The sequence below is a fragment of the Orussus abietinus genome, unplaced genomic scaffold (genome assembly GCF_000612105.2).
Source record: "Orussus abietinus isolate OABI.00-Male unplaced genomic scaffold, Oabi_2.0 scaffold45, whole genome shotgun sequence".
NCBI lineage: Eukaryota > Metazoa > Arthropoda > Insecta > Hymenoptera > Orussidae > Orussus > Orussus abietinus.
Genome location: NW_019394256.1, coordinates 729,674 through 754,335, shown reverse-complemented (window position 1 = coordinate 754,335; position 24,662 = coordinate 729,674). Strand labels below are relative to the sequence as shown.

The window sequence follows — 24,662 nt, the reverse complement described above, 5'->3', positions numbered from 1 at the left end:
TTATTGGTTACACGTGTTAAATTTGGACTACGAACAATTTAAAGCGGCAATACTTTTAAACATACAGTGGATATATGAATTATCAATTTTGTCCGAAGAATAAGTCTCACAAATTACGTAATGTGTATTGAAAAATAAAACTTCAAACATTTGTACAAGTGTATTCAGTGATACCGTGAGAATTTTTTACAAAGAACCCCCCTTGGCATCGATTACATTTTCAATCGATTTTGGCGTGCCTTGGATGCATTTTTTGCATCATATTTCGGTACTTGGTCATGACGCCAAACTTTTAATAACGCGACGATCAATTTCGTTTGATCTGTAGTTTTTTTCCTCGTAGATTTTTCTCTCGGGAAGTTCCTAGGCATCCTCGATGGAAGTATTGGTATTGTCACTAATTAAAACAAAGACGATATTGTGGCATTAAAATATAAATATCCGTGGAGGAAGGAATAAGTTTATGTGTAGTTACAAGGGTTGAGACTGAAACGTTATGGTGTGACTAATAAATTAGCCCCCCGACTGTAAATGTCCGCACTGATAACAATCGATGGAAATTTCCATACATTTATACGCACCTCATAACTGAGGTTTCACCTAGAAAAACGTGAAGCGATAAAATTAGAGAGTAGAAAATGTATAAATACCCGTAACATTTTACATTTACCGTATCAGCGCATTAAATGTAACGTTACGTTATAATTTTCATTAACTTAACTTGGATGATTGATGCGACATTACAGAGACAACATACTTTTACCGCAATTTGTGGCATAGAAATAACCAATGATTGAATATGCAAATTTCCCGGGTCATTTTTACCAGTGCGGAACTTTGTCGAGCGCTAGGCTGGAGAGCTTTCCAAGACCGTGCATTTTATCACTGGAAAGCTCTCCGGGTTTCCTTCTTCGGGGTGCCGAAGAAAGGCTTTCTCCGAGTTCCTCGAGTTTGACGGGCCACCAGCTTCGTGGCCGACCATTCCTTGGTTCGATTCGCCCCGCGCCTCTCTAGGTTCTCTTATATGGCCCCGGCCTGGAGTTAACTCGCCCAAGAAGGCGCAAGCTCATTCGACTTTATAAATAATAAATTCGCGAGACGCGCGAGAGAGAAGATGGCTGGTAATAAAGACCGAGCAGTGGGAGGCGAAGTGACGTCCTGTGTCGCGGAGTCGTAAAACCGTGCCCGGGCTCCCCGGGCTTACACTCTTATTAAAGCCTCGTCCTGCATATTGATGGTTATTGATCATCTTTCGTAACTCGGAGTTTTTACGAGCCGGGGACCGAGTGTCCTTAAAAATATCGGCTACCGGCTATGGGGTCTCCTCGGGTCCTGGGGACGAGCCCTTGGCTTCTGGGACCACGTGCTTCTGACGTCTCGGGCTTGACGTTTCCACTCCCACCGGCATGTGCCCATTAGCCACCGCAGGTCCTTCTTCGCTCCGATCCGTATCCCCGATGACTGATTTATTGCCGAAGACGGACAACCTTGTGGTCGCGATTGTCCCCTGAAAATGGGCAGGCGAGTTCCCGTCGTTTGGGGGCCTTCGAGCCGGAGGATTATCGGTGGATACGCTACGATTACTGGGAATGTATTACAATGGCTGGACATTTGTATTACAGTTATTAATTGCTGAACAGATACCTTCTATACCTTGACGAAGGGTGGATGGACGTTCCTTTGTCCCTGGTTTATAAATCGCATTTGATCGCACAAATATATTTCTCTTTATACATATCCTCCGTCTCTGGTAAACATTTGATAATTATATTAGTTTTCGCCATGAGTGCATTGTTCGTTTAGAAGATCTATTCAATGGATTGTTTATAATGTTCCTGCTGGTCCGGTTAATTGTCGGCATTTTAAAAAAGATTCTCGGAAAATAATTTGGAATTGAGATAGATGGGTTAAAATTCTGAATTCTTCAGACCTAATGAAAAGAATAGAAGGTCTGTGCTGTAAAAAAAATGTAAAAACCAACGCTACGCGGTGTTCCCAAGCGGTCACCCATCCAAGTACTGACCGCGCCCAACGTCGCTTAACTTCGGTGATCGGACGAGAACCGGTGGAAAGACGTGGTATGAGCGTTAGTTATGAATATATGTTTTATTTATAGTAGAGATACAATAACTTAATTTTAATGATTGAATAAAAACATACAATGTAAACAAAAGTTCTATGTGAGGAAAACATTCTACAAACCGTATCTGAAGGCATGTGTACAAAAATGTAACAAACTAGCATTTCGTCGCGATTTTGCTTGCGATATGTGGAAGTAGAATTCAAAATGTATAAATGTTTGTTATTTAATCAATTTCTATATTTAAACTCCTTTTAACCCACTTCAAGGTTGGTTAGAGGAAATCCTGAAATTGGTTTGTTTATAAAAGCATTTGAATGAGTACATCTTTTAAATAAAAACCAAGTCGATAATTCAGCGAGCTTCAGATATATTAAGAAATTTATAAAATTACGTTTACCCCTTTTCACCCTCTTAGGAGTTGAATTTAAAAAATCATGATGGAAAGTCACGATGCTCATACAGTATTATTAAAATGTCGTATCTCCTACTATTTTAACAATGTTTTTCTTTCAACTGTTTATCGGTTGTTGCAAATTATGGTACCGAGGCGTACTGAACATTTGAATGTAATATATTTTCATCGACAAAACAGGCGATCGATTGTAAAATCAGAGAATGCCGCAAATAATCTACTAATAAATCTTTTCGTTCTCATTTTATTGTGCTTTCGTCTTTCATTGCAAATGCGTAAAACTAAAAAATGATAATAATATTCTGTTAATACAAAATTTAATACTTATTGTTAGTTTCCATTGACGTATCCACACAAGTGAGTGTAGCTTCGCCATCTCGCGGACGCTCGAAGAATTACGGTTAGTGAGCAGGGTACGATAACTCATGAATTAAGGTCAGAAAACTGTATTACCAACACTTGGATTTACCTAGAAAGGGTATTTACGTTTTGCGTATTCGAAGTTTGGAACCTTGTTTTGGGCGAGAAATTTGAAGTTTTTTGACATGAAGTTGATATTATAGATGTTTATTTATTGATACTTCTTAATTTGTTTAACTACCGGTAAAATAAATTTGCTCCATTGTTAACAGATGCAACCAAATTGAATGCCAAAAGGAATATCTGTTTATTCTTATGTAAGGAAAAGTAAAAATCATACGCGACATGGCTCGGCTTACATCCGCGGTTAGGTAAGCCTCGGGAGTTTTTTTGAAGCATTCGACTCTTACGCATACTCGCTATGAGGGTCGACACATGCATGCTCACGCCTCGACTCGTAGCTTGGCGCTTGGCTGGTTGGGACGCGCGAATATTTCTAGGAGCGATCGCATTCACTCAGATTCGTTACATGTAGGTTCCGTACGTGTACACCGCATGCCCAACGCTCCGCATCTGCATCCAATTACAGTGCCAATCGGTATTTCAGAGTATGATTGTATCTAGTGTTTAACGTCTTTCTGTCGGTAAATGTCAGTGGGTAACTGCTTTTCGGCTCTGCGCTAGATCAACCAAACCAGACTGGACTCTACGTTTACTGACGTATCGCGCCTTTCGATGCCTCAGCTCCCGAGAGGGCAGCACCGCACAATAGTTCTGAAATAGGAGGTCTGGCTACTCTCATCTTCTCTCTGCGCTGTAGAGACATGAAGTCCCGGTTTCAAGTAATTTACATCGCTTACAAAACTCGTGACGTAAATATCTAGTAATTTACCTAGGGTATTTTACTTACCCAACCGTGGTGGAACAATCTGGTTCCATGCATTCCATGTTCCACGACGTAAATACCTAATAATTTAACTAGGATATCTTACTTACCCGACTTACCCAATTGTGGTTGACACTAGTGGAATAATCTGGTTCTGAATTGTTCTGAATACCGCAAAAAATTGAGATAAATTTGATAAATGCGTTGATAACTGTAGTTTTGTGTATAACGTGTAATTATTTATAATTTATTGATCATGTCAAAAAGTAACGTTCTTGAAGTCGATGAGTATGCATTGTGGAGAAATCTCTTACCGGTACGTACAATTTACATCTATTTGAGGTTAATTTTGTTATGAAAATGTAACGTATCATTCTGGGTGAGTTTACATATTTTGACGTTTTATAGAAAAGTGAAGAGCAAAAAGAATTTGAGGAGCTTCTAAAACTTTCAACTCCTTCTGATTGTCCTTCCGTGAAAGTACGTCCATTACCTGGTAATGTATCAAAAAATTGTTTATATAAAAAAATGTCATTAATGCTTTATATCCGAATTCATCCTATCTTTTGTTCTATGCAGGCATTTGCATAAAAACTAGAACGGAAGATGGTAAGAAAGTATTCATAAACTTGTGTCAGACATCTGAGATTCCTGAACCGAAAGATATATCGGAAGACATGTTATTTCAAGAAAAAAATCTGGAAGTTTCTGATTATGTGATACCAATGAGTATTGGCCAGGAAAGATTAGAAACTGATAAAGGTAACATTGTTTTTAATTAAATGAGTTACTTCTCTGGTGAAGGAATTTTCTTTAAGGTTTTGTATTAATTGTTAATCGCGTACAAGTTATATTCTTCACATTTCAATTTTTATAAGATTGTTGTTAATTATTAAATAGTATGTATTAATGAGTTCCTTATAATTAGATGGGAAAAACTGTTCAACATACGATGTAGCTATTAATTCAAATTACTTTCAAAAATGCCAAAAGAAAAAGATGTTCTTAGTGTTTACGATAACAGCTGTGATAGAGGCAATATCACAAAAGTATAATAAAACTCTGAATGAAAATTACATTATTCTTAAGAATAGAAAGGTAAAATTTAAATATTTATACAATTAGAGTACTTGTAAACAACATAAAGCACTTTAGAACTTTAAGTTTCTATCAGGTTATGGGTAATATACAAGACCATAGAATCGAGAAACGAGAAGTTAGGAAACCCGAAGTAAAGAGGCCTTTAATAGAAGAACTTCCAAGTGATAATAAGAAATCTGAAAAGAATAATGAAGATTTAGCATCGTTAAGTTATGTAATCCTTCGAACCCCTAAGGAAGGAAAAGCAGAACAGTTAATTGGCCGATTTAAGATTCACAACTCAGTTAAGTATTACAAATCAGGGATACTTTTTATGATAATGTTCTCATGTGTACTAATTCTTTAGGTTTCTCCAGAAGACATCACCGTTTATGTAGGTGAAGATCGCATAATTGTTAATGCTGAAAAAGTTGGATATTCGGTTGACATCTTTGTTCCACACTCAATTATATCAGAACAAGTCGTTGCATTAATGGATAAGAATATTGGGGTAAGTGTTTTGAGTTTTCTTTTGTAAAGAACGTACTGTTATGTAATAGTAACTTACTTTTATATCAATTCCAGATTTTGCAATTGAACATGCCTACTCGATGTTAAGCCTTTTATTACTTAAGTAAAATAGCAATAAATCGGATTTTTGATGTTTTCTAAATTATTTTACTAGGATCCCTGTATATCTACACTTAATGTAATTATTTGGCATCCTGTAAACTTTATGACAACGTTAACAAGTACGTATAAAATAACAACTCGGAGTACATTACGAAATGGCAACATTGCAATTATAAGCATCCCAAGCAGGATGCATTGCTAATTAAAAGTATCATTACATAATAGTTAACATTTTTTTACTGCACTATGTATTAAAAATTACTTATTTAAAGTAATTTTATAGATATTGTTATGAAACATAAAAGAGATGTACAAAAAAGAAAACAGAATTTCATCTAGAAAAGTCTTGATAGTATTTGGATTATCTAAGACGACTTACATTATCAGGACCAGTTGGGTTTGATATAAATTACCAAGAAAGTATATGTAAAAGTTAAGTTGTTTTACAAGGATGAATACATAAACGTGGTTATTGCTGATCTCAGTTCACGACAAAAGACGATTTTCTTCCTGTCTCTACATTTCCGTGTAAAATGTTGGCCGCTCTATACCGATCATCGTAAAAACGTTTGGCAACAGATAAACGGTATTAAATCCTATCATGAAGCAAGCTATGTACTTATAGACTAAGTCAACCAGGACTTTGTTTCTATTTTCCAAGCAGTCTTGACTCTTCATAAGCTCCTTGGAATTGACTCTTAATATGGCACACATAGTAGCATAGCCCAGGGATTTGCAAAGAGCTTTTGTTGCCATTACGCAACAAAACCCTAGTACAGTTCTAAGTATTGTATTACCTAACATTGAATACGAGGGCCATATAATGTTGTATGGTGGTGGTTGCAGTGGAGTGGACAATGCTCCAGTCCTGTAATTGAGCCATGCTCCCACGTGAACACCAGTTGTAACGGCAACGACCATAGTTGTATCACCTCTGTTTAAAAAATCTCTTCAGTATTTTCTGATAAGGCAAATAATGTGCATACCCGTTCTATGTACTTACCTCGTGGGAGTCCATTTATCACAACATGGATAGTACACTACGGTAGCAATACTAATTGCAATTAGAATTGCCAGAGCCCAGTCCTTTGTGAGAAAGTAATAGTCCGCTGCATCCACCAATGGCACTAAAGGAACCATTAATAGAATGGCTAATATCAAACCTACTATGACATCTAATACGGTGTGCATACCCAAATACAGTCGACTCATACAAACTAAAGTACACCTGCAAAATTCAAGATTAAATGAAATGTTTGTTTTTAAATAACCTATCGTATAGTATTAAAGTATGAAATGCTTACCACAAAGTAGCAACTACAAAACCTATAGGGAATGGGTAAATGTATCTATTTGTAGTAAATAATACTACACTAAAAGGAATCGATACACTAATCATTGCGTGAGTCGATGGCATTCCGTACTCTTGAGACCATTTTTGCTGTAACCTGTATGCTGGTGGACAAGCAGGTCTAGGCCAACATATTATATCTTTTAAGGTTTGACCTATGGAATTAAAGTCAATATCAAAATTAAGTCAATGCCTAATAAAAGTTTAAGTATAATTTGAGTTATCTATAAAAATTAACCATTTCTAAGACACAAGGTATCTAATCTTACTAAGTTCAGGCAAATACATAACCGTTGACTCTTATATAAAAAATTTGTACATTTGGTTAATTAAATAAATAGTATTTCATTTCCGATCTTACATATTTCAGAATTTGATAGGAGATAAATGTATTTTTGAAATGGTTTGCTTTTGGAACATAATTCCTTTCCATTTAACATGATCAGTCTTACCGATAGTCATAATAATAGCCCAAACTAGAACAACTCTTCGACCAACAGCTCCATCGATATTCCAAAACCAGAAAGGAATAAACGAGGAGTAAAAAATTTCATCGCCCAATTCTGTGCCAAATAAAAATAAATAGTACCAAAAGTGATTAGTAATTAAAAAATTTGGCTGGTCTGAGTCAGATGTCGATATGGTCTCTTCTTCACTCGATGCATAACCCTCTTTTCGATTTCGTACAGTACTAGCCTTGATACGGCCATTTATGCTATTTGTATGCGTGTCATAGACATATCTACCTTTGTTTTCTTTTAAGTCCGTTTCATTGATACATAAATTTAAATTATCATTCTCACATTTTTCCACAATGCTCTGAGCTTTGTTTTTTATTGAAGCTGAAGTTTCACCAACATTTGATCGAACACCAAAAAACTCCTGTATTCTTGCAACTCTCCATGGGTCCTTTAGGTATTCTATGGTTTCTAACAGCATTGTTATAACTTTAATTATGAAACATGAAAACTAAATTCATGGTGCTCCCATAATTCTAGAAAATAAAAGGAAAGAATATTTATAATCAATAAAATATTTTAATGGATTACTCAGTGATTAAAAATCACGAAATGCAATAGATAATTCAGCATATCGTTAACTAATCGATCCAAATAACTTGAATAATTCAAACGTAAAAGTATATGAATCTTGAAAAATTAAAATATTTACTATCATTTAAAAGTTGTATTTGTAATAACAACCAACATTTCATTCAGTCTCGTCATCATCAAAATAGAATTAAAACCTGGCTAAGAATTACAATTTACATTTGTGTAAAACTGCTATACTTTCCAAAGTATTATACATTTGAGAGATATTACTGACGTTATTAGTTATCATAAGTATTGGCAAAAAGATGCTATAATACTTATTTACGTGCTGCCTTTGACAAAATTAATATCTGTTTTAAAACATGATTCAGTATAAAACATTCGAAATAGTTACTTTACGGTCAAAGAGAAAATTTTCCATTAAACCTTATTAATCGATGTGTCATGAATCTTCGTTGCAAAATTTAAATGCGAAACAATTTAATCAAAAGTTTCAGTGTCTCATCATAATTCTCTCAAAGGTACTTGCCATTTCTGCATGTGAACACAATTCGACCCGCGACTTTGAGCTGCTTTGAGCGAGTTTTGCCGCATTTACCATGACAGTTGTCAACTAGGTAGATGAGTAGCAGACGAACAAATTCCGTGCCAATCATAGCTGTAAGAACAGAGATGAGTTGGGAGATTGCTTACGGGCAGGATGGTGCGATCACATCCTGTGCTGCCCTCTGGTTTTGTACGTTAGCTTTCACCGTTTTTTGCCCCAAGGGCGGCGCCACGAATTTCTGATAGCAGCTCGCGCACTCGCGATGGCGGTACCATCTACCAGTCGCCGTTGGCGGCTCACGTACTCGTGATGGCAATACCATGCGGCAGGTGACGGTGGTGGCTTACCTACGCTTACCAATACTGCTCGCTTTTGATGGTAAGGGAAGAACACTCGTGACGCTCCATTTGACTTTATCTACTTATCTACTACTATTAAGTACATTGTTGCCTCGAGTCGACGTGATGCGGAGCCTTGGGGAACGCGTCGGTGTCGCGTACGGAACTCTCATGCAGCGAATCTGCGTGAGTGCGATCACTCCTAGAAATCTTCGCGCGTCCCAACCAGCCAAGCTCCAAGCTACGGGTCGAGATGTTGAGTATATGTGCGTTCGGCGCTACACTCGACGAGTATGCGTGAGAGTCGAATACTGCAAAAAATCCTCCCGAAGCCTACCTAACTGCGGATACAAGCCGAGTCATTTCGCGTATGATTTTTACATTTCTCCACTAGCGTTATCAAGCATTTCCCTATTAGCGTTTTCAAGCGTTTTTGAACGTTTCCGAGCGTTTCTCGATCATTTTCAGAGCGGTTTCGAGCGATTCCAAGCGTTAACGAGCATTTTTCGACCGTTTTTGAAAGTTTTCGAGCGTTTTCAAGCGTTATCGAGCGTTTTTCGACGGTTTTTAAACGTTTTCGAGCATTTCTCGATCATTTACAGAGTGCTTTCGAGCGTTTGTCAAACGTTTTCGAGCGTTTTCGATCAGTTTTCGAGAGATTTCGAGCGTTATCGATCGTTTATCGAGCGTTGTCGAAGGTTATCGATCGTTTTCGCGCGTTTTTCAAGTGTTTTTGTTCCTTATGGAAGACCGTACAGTGCCGTTGCGTGTTGTTAAGTGCACTAGAGTGCCGGAGAGTGCCGGAGAGTGCCGGAGAGTGGCCACAGAGTGCTGAAGAGTGCCGGAGAGTGCCGAAGAGTTGCCAGAGAGTGCCGGAGAGTTACCGCAGAGTGCCGGCGAGTTGCCAGAGAGTGCCGGAGAGTTGTCGGAGAGTGCCGGAGAGTGCCGCAGAGTGCCGTAGAGTGCCGGCGAGTTGCCAGAGAGTGCCGGAGAGTTGCCGGACAGTGCCGGAGAGTGCTGGAGAGTTCCGCAGAGTTGCCGCAGAGTGCCGAAGAGTGCCGGAAAGTGCCGGAGAGTGCCGCAGAGTGCGAGCGCGAAGATTTCTAGGAGTGATCGCACTCACGCAGATTCGCTGCATGAGAGTTCCGTACGCGACACCGACGCGNTTATGAGACGTGATTACATGTTAAGCAGTTTTGGTAATCAGAAATTCGTTGCGCCGCTCTTGGGGGCAAAAAACGGTGAAAGCTAACGTACGAAACCAGAGGGCAGCGCAGGATGCGATCGCACGACCTGCCCGTGAGCAATCTCCCAACTCATCTCTGCCCAACAGAGGTGCACATCTCTGAAATGAAATTTCATATTTAAGTACAGGGTTTCAAGTCTGCTCTACAGATGGCGCTGCGGCGTTCCCCGAGAATTCAAATTGAAAGTCATACAAAGTCAACAAACGAATGGTTTTGTTCGACCAGAGAGTTTGTGCTTTTAATAAGTGAATAATGTGAAAAATGTAGTTCTTTTAAATCATTCAAATGGAAATGTGAAGAGTGACATCGATAAGAAGAAGTGTGCCTCCTTGAAGCGGAAGCGGGCGAAGATAAACAGAGAGAAAATGTCGATGGCGAATTGTTCAAGAATCTCTCTTGTCCGATACACATAATATGCCTTTATTCTAACATAAACAACTAGATATAGTTACAATTAGTTGACACAGCGCGAATAATAAAAACGGTAGCTTTTGATTGTCGAATAGGCACTCAACATGCTTTTTGCGTATCGAGTACTCAAAACTCGCAGACGATTATTAAAATCACTTTGCGGGGCCCTTATTAATAATTACATAGTTAAGTACATGCGTTTGTAGACTGAAAATCTGTTTGGGTATATTTAGTTTATTGGACTGGCATTCTCGTCCTCGAGTGTGTAGAAAAATATCGAGGATGGCACAAGTACACGTATACTTAAGGGCCTAGTGCTTATAAAAATAGATGAGGTTTTACATTAATTTATATCGAACTGTAATGTATTTCCTTCCACTCCCTTGTGAGACCGTTCGTTGTCTCTTTTTGCAACTTCGACGCAGACACAAAAAAGTCGAGGGACATTAATGTTGTTAACTGTAAGGTAATCGTGATAATTACTTGCGGTATTCATTTCTTCTTTTACCTCCACGTCTATACAAGATATTGAGGATGGGTGTAAAAGGAAGATGCTTTATTAAACAATTAATTTCATCCCCGATATCAAAAAAGAAGTTGTATTAAACAGTAAACGAAAATGATGGCTGCTGTAATCTATGTATTTAGTCGCAATAATGAATACGATCACATCCTGTGCTGCCCTCTGGTTTCGTACGTTAGCTTTCACCGTTTTTTGCCCCAAGGGCGGCGCCACGAATTTCTGATAGCAGCTCGCGCACTCGCGATGGCGGTACCATCTACCAGTCNTCATCCCCGATATCAAAAAAGAAGTTGTATTAAACAGTAAACGAAAATGATGGCTGCTGTAATCTATGTATTTAGTCGCAATAATGAATAACAAATAATTATTATTAAAAACGAATATTGTTTATGAAATGAAATATTAAACGTACTCGTAATGACTACCAGGAAACTCCATAGATTTTTGCGCCAAATACATATAAGAAACATGTTTAATTAGATGAAGAGGAGTTTCTGATGTGATATTATTAAACTAATGTAATGAACAATTGCTTTGTTGTTTATATGTACTTGAGATTAGTATTTGTAATTGATGTCAATGCTGTTTTTTTGCAAGTTACATGATTATTATAAGATGGACCTGGTGTCTGAGCTTTTAGGGATTGGCGGATCTCTCTTTTATCAGTGTACATAATCACTATTCAAATTATAATCATATACAGTAATCAACCATTATAATTACAATAAATGAATGTAATAAATAATTTCATACTTATTTTAAGGACTATTAGTTATGTACTACTTATAGCTAGTATAGAAAATACACACCAGTTATTGTATCAACAGAGAAAATATGTAGTAACAATCACTGTAATTCATTACAATAGTAAATTATGTAGCGCATTCTCTTATCGCTAAATGTGTAAACGTAGGCGAAACTTATTCTGACATCCGAATATAATTGCTAAACTATTAAATAATTCCGAATTTACTTTGCAAAATTAAATTCTGTCCGTGAAACGAGGTAATTGTTACTAAATAGCTTTCTCTACTTGTTACTTACGTGTTTTGTTGTTAACTAATTACGGGTACAATTTATTAACAACTACTTATCTCAGTTACAACCACAACTTATTGGTCTTTATGTTTCTAATATTGAATAATACGTGGGTAACAATATTTTCCTACCTTTAATCGAGAAGTTCATAATATATTGTTACATTTAAGATTATACATTAACGTACTACTTAAATATATTTTTGTTTGCAGTAAAAAGTGGAGAGACGACCAGCGTCATTTCGGACGAATCCAGCGTCCATTGACAGTCAAAATTCGTAAGTAGAAAAGGAATGTTTAGGAATGCGAAATTCCCTTTTTTTTTTTTCAAACTTTCGTTCGCTTATTTGTGCAAGTGCAATCCCCTCATATAGGGAAATGGGAAGTATGAAAAAAATGTTGTACAAAATTTCAAAAAGATACCTGATAATAGATATATCCGTATTCGAAATGATTTCAAAGGTATTACAGATAATTATCATATATAACGTTTGAAGATATATTTTATAATTCGCAATTTATAAAAAGACCTATGTAAACCTAATATACTGGACAGCCACGTCGGTCAAAATATGAGAACTGGAAAATTATTATTCCTCCATCATTCGAAAACTTGCAATCTTAAAACCCATTCTTATTAAAAAAAATGACAATTCCATAATTGTGAAAAAAAAAACACTTCAGTGTATTAAATCCAGCCGAGAAAATGGAATGGCTTTTAAATTTAGTGTTAGTTTAATTTCAGCCCATATTTATGAAATTGTTATTGACGTTCTTTTTTTTAAATGGTTGCTGTACAGAGTGTTAAATGTACAAATTAATTAACACGTTCGGGTACTCTTTAAAGAGCGAGAGTACATCGATAGGTAGTTGTAGATGCACGTGTTCCGAAGTTATGTTAATAACGTTGATTACCATTATAATATGCGAGCACTAATTTATACTACTCATTAAGGGGTGCGTAAAGTGACGCACATTGATTTCTAATGCTTAATCAATTCACTGCATTGCACACAGATGGTGTGTTCCCATTATCTGCCATCGTCTCTATAAGAACGTTCTGTTTGCAAATTATGACGAAAATGATTGCACATTTTGTCATATTTTACATATTCTGAAATCCTGAGTGAAAAATGAATGAAAATATTATATATGAATCGTACTATTTTTTTTTTAAATTAATCGAAAGCGCTTGATATGCACTTAATATATATAAAAATTAAAGCAAATGATACAAATAGTAACGATTTGATATTGGAAATATTTTATGAGACGTGATTACATGTTAAGCAGTTTTGGTAATATGGGTCCACACATTAAATTCTTACAAAAATAATTATTAAAATCTTCAGTTCTGTGACAAGTATAAAACCAATAACAAAATGTACATGCATATACGTAATAACACACCGTTCAGGTATATTCTTTACCTTAAATTGACTTCTCAAAGAGTATGTGTATTATGTTAGCACTCATTCTAATATTTTTCTCAAGTTATTGACATTAAGATAAAGGATATTTGTTTACATATTATTTTTCAATGCTTGTCGTTTGCATAAAAGTATCGTCCGTTCTGAAATATTCTTTAAGTACTTTTTAAGTTATGATGGTACAAGTCTTATACAATTTGAATTTCATAAATATTTCTCCCTCATGAACGACATTTCGAGAGTACAGGAGATAAGTGTTTTAATAATTATGCTTCCACGTTAATTATCATAGAATAGTTTTTCCATCTATTCACATTTCCTTACGTGAATAATTTAGAACGATATTTTGTTGTATTGATATGTATAGTGCGTAGTATTGAGAGTCGCAGTTGCAAGATATTTTACATTTTGCTACCGATATCATAAAGTATGGAAAATATTAATTTATAATTAACGACATGTTCAGATATTTTGATGTCAAGTTTGCACAGATCGAAATGGGTAATTTTAAATAAGTCCATTTGCCAGATTTTGGACTCCTCACGTTCGTTTCTTATTTTTTATTATTGCGACTAGGAAAGAGCCCATTTCTTTATTACCTACACCCGATTATGGATTGTTTATCATCATTTTAACATATATTACTTAACTAAATCATTCTGAAACCGCCGCGATACATTTTACAAACAATAGAATCATTTTATAAAATTCTTCTCTGTAAGTTTCTGTCGTTTTCTCAACTTGGAAATTGATCTATTTAATTCGCATTCAAAATTAATATACGATCTGCCAAATGCCGAATATATAACAATCTGTCAATATAGGTTATTATGCTCCTGGAACAAGTTTCTAACGCACTTTCTCTATTATTTTATTTAATAAATTGCACCGTGTAAAATCAGTACTTAAGTTTCCACTTAAAAATATATCATATATCAAGGGTTATGCAGATGATTTAAAATCCCAAATAATTAGTCTCCAAGTTGACTGTCCTCTATACCACATTCCCGTGATTATTTATTGAATTTCGAAGACTACACCCCCGTTTGGCATTCAAAAATTTGCTCATTATTTCCTCTCATCGACAAGATCTTATTTAAATAAAAATGTTTTCAGGAGCGCCATGATGCACAACTCTTTACTTAACCCTTTGAAGACGGAGCCATTTCGACATATGGGCGAAATTCGTCTGACCGTGCAGGCAATATTGGACCAAACGTCGGGCGCCTTTAGGCGTTCTAAGTAGCCAGAGGGTTAATTCGCAACGTAGTAATGCTAATGATTCACACATCATCTACAAGATGTTTCCTCTTCCGTCTATTGCATTTGACAAAGGGCATTTTCCTTACTATTTTCCTGATTTTACTTTGACGCTTTTATTTGAATTTCAGAGAATTAAGGTCGCTTTTCCTTCTACAAAACGTGGAGGTTCTCGCAACTCTTGCTTTTGTTGTCGTTCAAGCAGATCTTACTGAAGATTTCTTTGGCACGATTCAAGCTCAAAGCCGTTTTGCTGTTGTGCAGCTTTGACAACATCTTCCCCTTGCTGCCTTGTCTTCGCAGTTTCTTGTCTCTCGTCTCTCTCAGTCGAATTTGCTTCAAAACGCCGACTAAAAGTTCGTCGACGTTATGTTGAATTCCGCTGGACGTTTCTATGAATTTGCACTCCCGCGATGTCGCTAATTGCGTGCCCTCTGTAAAAAGAAATCAACGGTTAATCAACAGCTTATTATTATTAAAGTAAAGGAGAGTTGGCAGTTTAAGCAAATAAAATCAACAAAAGAAATTGCATTTCAAGCACTTCGACTCTGCCGTGGCGTACAAAAAGGAGGTAATTATCTCAAAGTAAAGAAGAGTCTATTATTCAATATTTGCCTCTTTACAACGTTTTAAGGAACTCGTTTCTCTTAACTATTTTTTTGTTATCGTAACATTTTCGTGATGTAACTGACTTTAATACAGGAAACTTTAAAATTATTCATTTTTATGCAACGCGTTACCCTTTTCCGTTCATCTTTAAATAACTATGTGACAGTTAACTATGTAGTATTTAATTTATTCTTCTATTCATTCTCTATTTCAGATACATATGCTACTTATATACAGGATGTCGTTTTTGAGATTCCGTTCTTTAAACTCAAGTAACTTCTTACTTTTTATCCGATTTCGATGAAACTTCATTTTCTTTCGGAAAAATGACGTTATTTAGATTTTTATCGGACTATTTCGTCCAATTGGCGAAACATTCAATATGCAAATGGATAAGATTCAAACAGATATTTTTTCGTGTCGGAAGACATTTGACTTAATCAATTTGTTCAAAATGCTGCGAGTGCGACAATTCTAGATTCAATCGATTCCCTATAAAATTCTGATATCTTGTATTAAAAAATTACCCGATATCACGATGTCAAAATGGTGTTACTTATTACAGAAAAAAACCTATGACGTCAAAATGCTACATTTACAGTTTAATCAAAATAGGCTGAAAAAAAAATGAAAAGTTCATTCAAATTTAAGAAGAGGATTCTTAGAAAGAACACCCAGTAATTCGGAACAGTGTCTCTTGACTATATAGATAGCGATAACTCATTTTACTACATATTAACTGATTTCTTGGGTTATTCAGTAAGTTATCTTTTTTTTTATTTATTTATTTTTTTTAATTATTTAACGTCGCATCAATTGCTCTGGTTATGAGCGACGCACCGTTGGCTTGAATAAATTGTGTAGGTGAGTAAGTAATGATGGTTAGGTTTTAAGTTATTATCTTGTTTATTAGTCTATTATGCCTTCCTAACCAGAAGATTCAACTTCCTAATGAAAAACACTTCCTAATCAGTAGCAAATACTTTCACAGACGTTTGTTATTGAGAAAATTTAGGAATTTTACCAAATGTCTAAAAATAGACGAACGACGCTTTACAAACGATTAACGGAGCGAATGGACAATTGTGAACACGCTCATGAATAATTATGCACGTTCCAATCATGCACACCGTATATCCATATCTCGCCTCTGCTCAGTTCTGTATAAACGTTTGATCACGCAAACGATCAATCGTGCACAAACTCAATCTCGGAGACGATAATGGCGCCGTGGATAAAGCGCTACTTATTGTTAGTTCCTCGGTCGTAGAATGGAGTTACAGCCCTTTGTCACACTACGATAATGTCGCATGTCTGCATATAGTTAAATCACGTTACGCCCAAAGGGCTCCGAAGTACTTTGCGACTGAAAAGCCAACTAGTGTTTCAGGAAAATTAGAGGGCCCCTTTGAAGAATCATTAATCACTTACAAACTCAGCCCTGCACACAAAAAATGACGCAGAAGTAGTAAAGAACTAAGTTATTTATCCGTTAAATATTTGATGAATTTAATTATTTCCTAAATTGGAAATTTAGGATACTCTCTGGCGAAAAGCGAGACAAGATTCCGATTTTTCGAAGTTCGGGATGTTTGGACCAATCGAAGTTCCTTAACTTCTTCCCTGGTTCTTTAATTACTTCGAGAGGATGGATTTCCGCAGTTCGTGGTTGAATTAGTTTAAACGAGCTCTGCTGAAAAAGTTCGGGAAGAAAGTAGTCGGGTTTTATTTGAACACTTGGAATTTAAGAAAACATGGCTCGATTAAAAAAATATAGATTAATAAGTTCGTTTCGTACTAAGGTTGAGAATAATTATTGATGTTCATTATTGAAACACTGGATTAATTTAAACGAACTCCACTGAAAAAGTTCGGGAAGAAAGTAGTCGATTTTCATTTGAAAATTTGGAACGTAAGAAAGCATGTCTCAATTAAAAAAATAAAGATTAATAAGTTCGCTTCATTCTAATGTTGAGAATTCATGTGCATTATTTAAATACTATAGTTACGTAAACGAACCTCGCTGAGAAAGTTCGAGGAAACTGTACTCCGATTTCACGTGAAAATTTGGAATTCAGGAAAACATTCTTGACGTATAAAAAGGAACAGAAATCAATACGGTCGCTTTATTGTAAGGTCAAGAATAATGATCGATATCTTATTTGTTTAATAATATAGGGCTCGTGTAAAAGTCCTGGCTTTTCATTATTACTATCCACGCATAAACGCTATTTAGATATGTAATGAATAAATATAGACACATTTCACAATTTCTAAGTAAAACGGATAACGTCGTTCTCCGAAAGTAAAGGTTATGTTTGCCTGCATTGTTAGTACGGCGTTATCCGGAATGTAGTTTCCTTTTGTCACGTTGAGCGACAATATTGCGGACGGAATCGATAACGACCAATCATGTTGAGTGTGTAATGTGTTCCTCTTCATTAATTTTGCGCGAGCTCTTTATGCAGTTATTATTGTTCGACATATTTTTAGAAAGGCAAACCCTGTACGTTCCATTGCAGTTCCGTCTTGTTTCCGCAGAGTACGCGGAAATAAGTTTTCCCGGTTCGAAAATGGCAAAATGACTCCGATTGGTTCCGTCATCCCGGATTCCGGGATTCCGGGATGTAATGGGACTGACTGTCCTCTGTGTGCAGTTTAGAGGAAGCCACGTAATTTCCTGTCTCGGTACTCGGTTGAGGTACTCTCACTTTGTCATAAATATCAGAATTGCAAAATTGAAACTTTTGGTACCAAAGCTTATGTGCACCAATTGATACCCGGAGTTGTGATTGTGATTTTACTTACAAGGAAAGGATGAAAGGTGTACCTCATTGATATTAATATCTCTGACGTATGACTCGGTACTCGGTTGAGGTATTCTCATTTTGTCATAAATATCAGAATTTTTAGAAAGGTACTCGTTCATGAAACTTTTCTGCGAACTGGGTCGTTTCAAACTTTACAACATGAACATGGAGGTCATAAAGAAGGTCCTGACACTCATGAAATTTCATTTTTCAGAAAAAAATTTCAAAATATCCATGAACAAATTGTTAGAAAATTGAAATTTTAGGGGCGTCAAGACCTTTCTTATATCCTCCGCGTTTACACTGTAAAGTTTGAAAGGATTCACTTAACCCAGTTCGGGGAAAAGTTTCATAAACGAAACCCCTTTGACGCTACTTTTATATCACCTTAAGTATGATATATTGTTGGAATCGTGATTGAAATTGTATAAACTGATGCTGATCCGGTCGAGAAATAATCCATATACGAGAAAGGATATTGTCTATGTATGATAAACATTCTATGAGGTAATTTTCAATTTGTGCTTCCTGTTAATAATAAATCCGTGCTTAACCCAGTTTATGTGCATCGATTGACAGAGAACGTTACCTAGGTACAATAAATGATCTACGTAATAACCGTCACCATGTATATATTTAATCAATATTTATCAAGCTTACGTGGAGTGATTTGACATTCCCAGCACGGCAATTAATAATAATGAAAACATGTCCTGCATATGATTGAACTAATTGTTTCCACTTTTCATTCATCCGTAACTCTCTACTTTGAGAGCGTTTGGTCAAAGTCGTAGTTATAATATAAGTAACAAACCAAAATCGCGTATTAATTTGTATAAACATTTAGAACATTGATAAATCAGATAATAGATTTAGTGTGCCATGCATTGTAGGGCCGATTATTATTAAAATGGCGACTATTATTATTAAAATTTTTACCTCCGGTCGAAATGGTTCGGCTTCTGTGGAGGTCTGCTTTGTTTCCGACAACTATTACGGATCGCTCTTGAGTATAGTGTTCCCTCCACAGATAGTTCAAGGTCTCTTCAGCTACTTGGAAGCTCCCACGCGAGACTATGGAGTAGACGACGATGCAGGCATGTGGCTCGTAGGTGGACATGCAGTTTTCCACCTTGAAAGAAGAAAAAGGTGTGGATTATCTTCAACTTGGACGTGGTGAAACGTTGAGGTCGATTTCGACGTAAATCGGCTGGAAACTTACAACCCTGTGATATGTCGTTCTTCATAGGAAATCCCGATACGGAAAATCACGGAATGTCAAAGTAAATTTAAATAAAATGTATGCGATAACTGACTACATTTCTGAAGAAAGAAAATGCCACGAGAGTTATTTCCTATTTTTTTCTTAAAAATGAAATTTACAAAAAGGGAGGTAACTGTACGCCAATAATTATGATCGAAGTATAATTGAAGGATTAGAGGAGCGTTTAAGTATAACATTAATTTTTATAAACCGTATTGCCATTTCATTCTTTTTAATCATTTGTAATATCACGATTATATTTCCAATTATATGAGACAATTTAGGTTTGGAAATTCAATTAATAATTCATTTGTGTATGTGTAACTAACAGTTTAGAACTATTTCATCCGAAGAAGTGTTATGATAACGAAGTTGTAATTACGGTTATGAGATTTGAGAAATGATACGAGAAAAATGAACTGTAGGTATCGAGTGTCAACTCCTTTAGGGAAAATGAAACTAGTTTCCAATGTTTGGCTTGCCAATATTCATTCAGCAATTTCTGGGTGAAAGAAAAAAAAAATATCGATTCCGCAAACGAGACAGCGGAATTCACTTCACGTGCACGCCGTGAGATAATTAATTTTTCCTCGACCTCCTCGATAGTACATCGAGGAAATTTCACCCGGGAAATTGCATCAGGAGTGTTCTCGAGGAGTCTCTTGAGAATCACCGCACTTAGGCTCAATTTGCAATTTGTAATACGTCTGCAGGTGACAAAGTGGAATTGAACATAAATAGAAAAATAAAAAATCGAATAATGTCTTCGGCGTATTTTTGGATACATTGAAAGACATACTTCTAAATCATTTCTTTTATGTAAAATGCATCGCTGGGGATTACAAATGGCGATTACGTAGGAAGGCACAAAGAACGTATTACCGATCGCAATGACGAACAATGGGGTTAACATTTTATTCTTAGGCGAAAAATAATTTCTCATTTCCCTTGGATGAACGTAACTAATTGGTTATTGAACGGCAGTAATCAGTGGTTTTTGTTTACGGCTGAAAGATTCGTTGCCTGGAGATGCACCGAGCGGCATATTGATTTATTTTCTATAAAGATTGTTGCCTTTTTTCCTTCGGTTGTTCCCTCCCAATTTTCTTGAAGAAGAAAAATGCAGTATTCGTTTTCCAATTTAAAGAGGGTGATATGTAAATGTGTGTTACATGTGTATATTTAAATTTAAATGTGTGTGCAAACGAATATGTAAATGCAGTTTACTCTGAAATTGTTTATCAAAGCATTTTCTACAAAAGTTTTATTTAACTTTCCGCTCTACTCACCAGGGCAATTTAACTTTTATATCCTTATAATGTTCGTTCAAAGGACGAAAAACACGTTAAAGTTCCTCGACTTCTGCATAAAGAAGAAGAAAATCTGCGCTAAACCAAATACTCCGTAATTTGGATACTTTGAAAATTTAGAGTTACTTAGAGTACCAATTCGAATTTCCTATTTTAAAATGGAAACTAATAAAATCCATAACAAATTGAAGAAACATGTGCCGGAAGTTTTCCTCGGACACGTATACTAATTTTATAATACATTTGTAAATGTGCTTAACATACATGCTTCCTAATTTTTCAGTCTGGCTTAACTCGTTAAATTGATGAACACTGCATACTTAAAATCATCGTATACATTTACTTTTAGTACAACTCTGTGATCTTAAATTACATTTACAAGCATTTTGACAATGAATGACCTGTTCAGCTGAAGGGACTTATAGAGATCTTGAAGTATGCTATCAGAGCAATACACCTTATCATAACATGGAAAAGGGTGAATCCTGGTTCCCAGGATCGGGATCAGAATTTAGCGAGCAGGCTAGTGAATTCCAAAACCGATTATGTATCTCGCGATTTCCCCTCGTAGGTCCGTCACCGACATTCGTAATGTCAAGTTTCCTCTTCCAACAGGAAATCCGCGGAAATTCTCATTTCCCGCCGACCACCGTGTCGAGTTTTCCTCTCCTCAGGGGCGCAATATTACGGGGGTGGGTTCTTCATTTAAAATTCCCACCTCGTACCCTGCCTTTCCGCTTTGATGCCCTTCTAGGCTTCGATACAACGAGGGATTCTCAAGTTCTGCGATCCGAATAATGCTCACTTTGAAAGAGCAACCATATCCACGTAAAGAAACGTTGAAGTCCCGATATACCGATACCCGATAAGAAATACAGGTCGAATTTGGTAGCTGATTGTATGAAGTGACGAGCCCAATACGATAACAAAGGATTAATCATTTAAAATTGCAGTACCCGATGATTCGGTTCAACAAAGACACGGTATTTTAATTATTGATTGAGAGGTCAAAATCAAGAGCAGAATGCAATAACAAAGTACTAATCATTTAAAATTACAGTACTCGATGACTTAGTTTAACAGAGGCAAGGTATTTTAATTATTGGTCGAGGGGTCGAAACCCATTTCCCATTATCTTTTTACTACCATGTTGCATTTCCTGAACAGTGATACAAGGTTTTGTGAATCCAATATTCACTGGATATATGTAAAGTTTAATTTATTTCAATTTATTATATATTCGATATCTCGAGAGAGTTGGAAGTTAGAGACTTATGTCTGTACTCATATCTCATTTTTAACGCTAAATGACGTCTCTTATCTGTAGTTTCAAAATGGCTAAAAGACATCCATTGTTGCTAAAAGTGAGATATGTATACGAGTCTAGAGGACATAGATTTTATTTGAATACTAATTTAATTTATGTTTAATGTGATGTGCAGAAGTTATGTACTCAAGATCATCATTCAGGGCTATGTATTGTAAACGACACGGCAAGGGAATTCCATATTCTTATAGGAGCTACAATGCGGCAACATTCGGTTAAAGGAAACGGCACGGAACGGCTGATAACTTATCAGGCCCGGCCAGCCCGGGGAGAATATCGTGCCGTATCCGATCTGTGATTGGCACGCTTCGATGCCACGAAAAGGTTCACAATTGTGCCCGGAATCATTATTTACTTCTATTCAATAAAGATACTTATCATCGTAGCAACAATGGCGACAGAATATTGTGATGATTTTCTTTAAATAAGTGGCACGATTTATCCCAAAAATAACATTCAGGGATTATTGTATATTTATTTGCGACTTGAGTGATCATCTATTTTTATGACAAGATGACGATTGAGCTTTTTAATTATTCTTTTCCTGCAGATTATGATATTTAGCCCAGAAGTCGAGTTTTAGGAGTTTTAATTAATTTTTCATACAAGAAAAATTGTCATCTATCGAAGAATTGAAATTGCGGATTTTTCAACGTTTTCATTAATGAAATCAATGTATTTCGCTCTGGACGAGTATCGACCGTGCCTTTGTCGGAACGTTATCATGCTGATAAGCGAAGCAGAGCGCAACTGTGTCGTTTCGTTACTGATACACTAGTGAGACAATCAATTTCTAGAAGAAAGAATTTCTTGAGTTGAATGGATCTTTACTGGCTACTATCAATAAAATAAGATAAAGTAAAGTTACGGTAAATTATAAACAATATTTAATTTTCATAAACTCAGTTTCACCAAGACTGTTTAACTTAATATTGTTTCATTTTCTGTGCATAAGTGCGTTAGAAAGAAAAAATGATTCATTTCAAAGGACGAAAGACTAAAAGAATTAATCATATTCTCGTAATAAACTTTAACTTAATAAAATTATCAGTATGTTTGTTGTTTTTTCCTCAAACCTCTAATAGTATCCGTGAACTCGTTCTTGCATCAATACTAAACGATATTAATTTTTCATATCAAGTACTACGTTGGTGAAGTTTAATACAACGTTCTATCCAAAATGTGATATAATTGTCATTAATACTTTCAACGCTTGAGACCAATTTTGTACATAAAATTGTTTTCGCAAAATGATTTCCCCTTAATATTAACTTACCATCGATCGAGTTGCAAACATGATGATTTTTGTAATACGTACAATAATCGATAAACTCCGAAGAATTTTTAAGACTAATGGAAAACGCTTACATAATTACGGGGTGTAAGAATAAAGTATAATGGAAGAAGAAGAGATAGACTTTGGCAGGAGATGACACTTACGCTCATTTCCACGTGGGGATGATCGATGAAGATCATATCCGACTCTTCACCATCCAGTAGAATGGAAACTGTCTTTTCTCCGAATTCGTCATCTGAAAATCCCAAGAAAAGAAATTTTCATTCGTCAACATTCAAGCGAAACCTTTTTCATCTGCACTGCTAAAAATTGATATAAATTCCGTGCATTTCCAGCATACTAAGTAATATTAAAATTACAAACTCAGCGTGGTGATGTAAATTAGGATCCTGATAATTAATAATAATCCTGAATTTATGAACAAATTGTATGACGTGTTTTTGGAAATCTTTAAAATCAGCTTGTAAAATCAAACTTCCAGTACATTTTTCATCAATTCATCAATTTTTTCTCAACAATGTACTCGTACAGGAAATGACTTATCCTACAGTTTCATTTAAAGCAAATACAATTACCATAGCTGTCGTTTCTTTTCAATCGTTACAAAAGTACTCTTGTTTATATCAAAATGAATGTTTCTGGTAAAACTTGCAAACCGTTTTTCCTTTATGGGGATTTCGTTCTTTGGTACAATAAACGTCACCACTCACAGCGGGATTTTCGCAATAATGTTGGCTCCATTGGCACGGTCAGTGGGAAACATGAAATTCCCATTATCACGTGGCGTGCAACAATCTCTGCATGATAGTACAGAAAGCATCGTGTCGCGCCATGGGCGCAAGTCGAAAATGTATAATCGTTACGTACATACACCATGCCGAGAAACGTTCGGCATGGAGTACATGAATGTATGCATGGCGCTTCCGTTAATTTAATTATCAGCACATCGATCGATCATCGCCCTCCAATAGGAATTCCTTTTGTCGGGGAGTCCTTTGCATAAGTGCTCGTCCCGCCGGAAATTCGACGCATGCATTTTGATTTAGGCTCGATCATTTCGACATTGGCAAACTGCTGAAACATGCCAGAGGGTTTGCCCCCTACGGTATGTGAAATATTTTACCGTAGATGCTTTGTTGGAGAAAAGTATTATTTTTAACACGTGCGTCATAACATAACGTACCACAGGAATGTACCAATGCACCGTAAGAATGGTCTTTGCTCTACAGAATTTTCTCTTAGACCTGTGGATATATTTTAAATATTTATTTGGAATATTTTTGAGGCACCTCCTCTACTTTAGTATTTTATTTTCAAGAGGAAAGTTTTATTCCATCGATATCTTTACGTTGTTTAGCGAATTTGGTTTGTGAAATTCCACAAAATGTCTGAAAT

At 36.1% G+C, this 24,662-nt stretch overlaps 3 protein-coding genes and 1 non-coding gene across 6 annotated transcripts in view; 1 reads left to right on the top strand and 3 right to left on the bottom strand.

The window, feature by feature from the left end:
• Positions 1-1,974: 1,974 nt before the first annotated feature.
• LOC111674340 lies at positions 1,975-2,092 on the bottom strand. The gene has a single exon (XR_002762378.1). It is a non-coding gene; the product is annotated as a 5S ribosomal RNA (ribosomal RNA).
• A 1,740-nt stretch (positions 2,093-3,832) lies between these two features.
• On the top strand, positions 3,833-5,494 carry LOC105694432 (PIH1 domain-containing protein 1). The gene is made up of 7 exons (XM_012415101.2): positions 3,833-4,057; positions 4,150-4,237; positions 4,321-4,503; positions 4,670-4,839; positions 4,916-5,125; positions 5,189-5,332; positions 5,407-5,494. The coding sequence occupies exons 1-7, from the start codon at positions 3,998-4,000 to the stop codon at positions 5,437-5,439; spliced, it is 888 nt and encodes a 295-aa protein (XP_012270524.1). The 5' UTR covers positions 3,833-3,997; the 3' UTR covers positions 5,440-5,494.
• A 289-nt stretch (positions 5,495-5,783) lies between these two features.
• LOC105694431 (sphingosine-1-phosphate phosphatase 1) lies at positions 5,784-8,514 on the bottom strand. 2 transcript variants are annotated; one of them, XM_012415097.1, is made up of 5 exons: positions 8,387-8,514; positions 7,258-7,799; positions 6,759-6,960; positions 6,458-6,682; positions 5,784-6,388 (listed from the first exon to the last, which is right to left on the bottom strand). In XM_012415097.1, exons 2-5 carry the CDS (start codon positions 7,742-7,744, stop codon positions 5,971-5,973), a joined length of 1,332 nt encoding a protein of 443 aa, XP_012270520.1. In that variant the 5' UTR covers positions 7,745-7,799; positions 8,387-8,514; the 3' UTR covers positions 5,784-5,970. The 2 variants fall into 2 exon arrangements, with proteins under 2 accessions (XP_012270520.1, XP_012270521.1); XM_012415098.2 differs by lacking the exon at positions 8,387-8,514 and adding an exon at positions 8,284-8,316.
• Positions 8,515-11,201: 2,687 nt separating this feature from the next.
• LOC105694415 overlaps positions 11,202-24,662 on the bottom strand; it is a 67,421-nt gene continuing 53,960 nt past the window's right edge. For both annotated transcript variants that reach the window (XM_012415057.2, XM_012415058.2), the window contains 3 exons: positions 23,411-23,502; positions 19,009-19,201; positions 11,202-15,084 (listed from right to left, as the gene is read on the bottom strand). In XM_012415057.2, coding sequence (XP_012270480.1) covers positions 14,804-15,084; positions 19,009-19,201; positions 23,411-23,502 — 566 coding nt within the window. In that variant the 3' untranslated portion in view covers positions 11,202-14,803. The remainder of the gene's footprint in view (positions 15,085-19,008; positions 19,202-23,410; positions 23,503-24,662) is intronic.

What these genes read in the sequence shown, in the direction of transcription:
- LOC105694432 (XM_012415101.2), top strand. Translation starts at nt 3,998, where the DNA reads ATGTCAAAAAGTAACGTTCTTGAAGTCGATGAGTATGCATTGTGGAGA. An exon ending in GAAAGTACGTCCATTACCTG is followed by an intron (nt 4,238 to 4,320) that starts GTAATGTATCAA and finishes TGTTCTATGCAG; the next exon opens with GCATTTGCATAAAAACTAGA. An exon ending in TTATTCTTAAGAATAGAAAG is followed by an intron (nt 4,840 to 4,915) that starts GTAAAATTTAAA and finishes AGTTTCTATCAG; the next exon opens with GTTATGGGTAATATACAAGA.
- LOC105694431 (XM_012415097.1), bottom strand. Translation starts at nt 7,744, where the DNA reads ATGCTGTTAGAAACCATAGAATACCTAAAGGACCCATGGAGAGTTGCA. An exon ending in GGCTATTATTATGACTATCG is followed by an intron (nt 6,961 to 7,257) that starts GTAAGACTGATC and finishes TTAATTCCATAG; the next exon opens with GTCAAACCTTAAAAGATATA. An exon ending in TTTGTAGTTGCTACTTTGTG is followed by an intron (nt 6,683 to 6,758) that starts GTAAGCATTTCA and finishes TGAATTTTGCAG; the next exon opens with GTGTACTTTAGTTTGTATGA.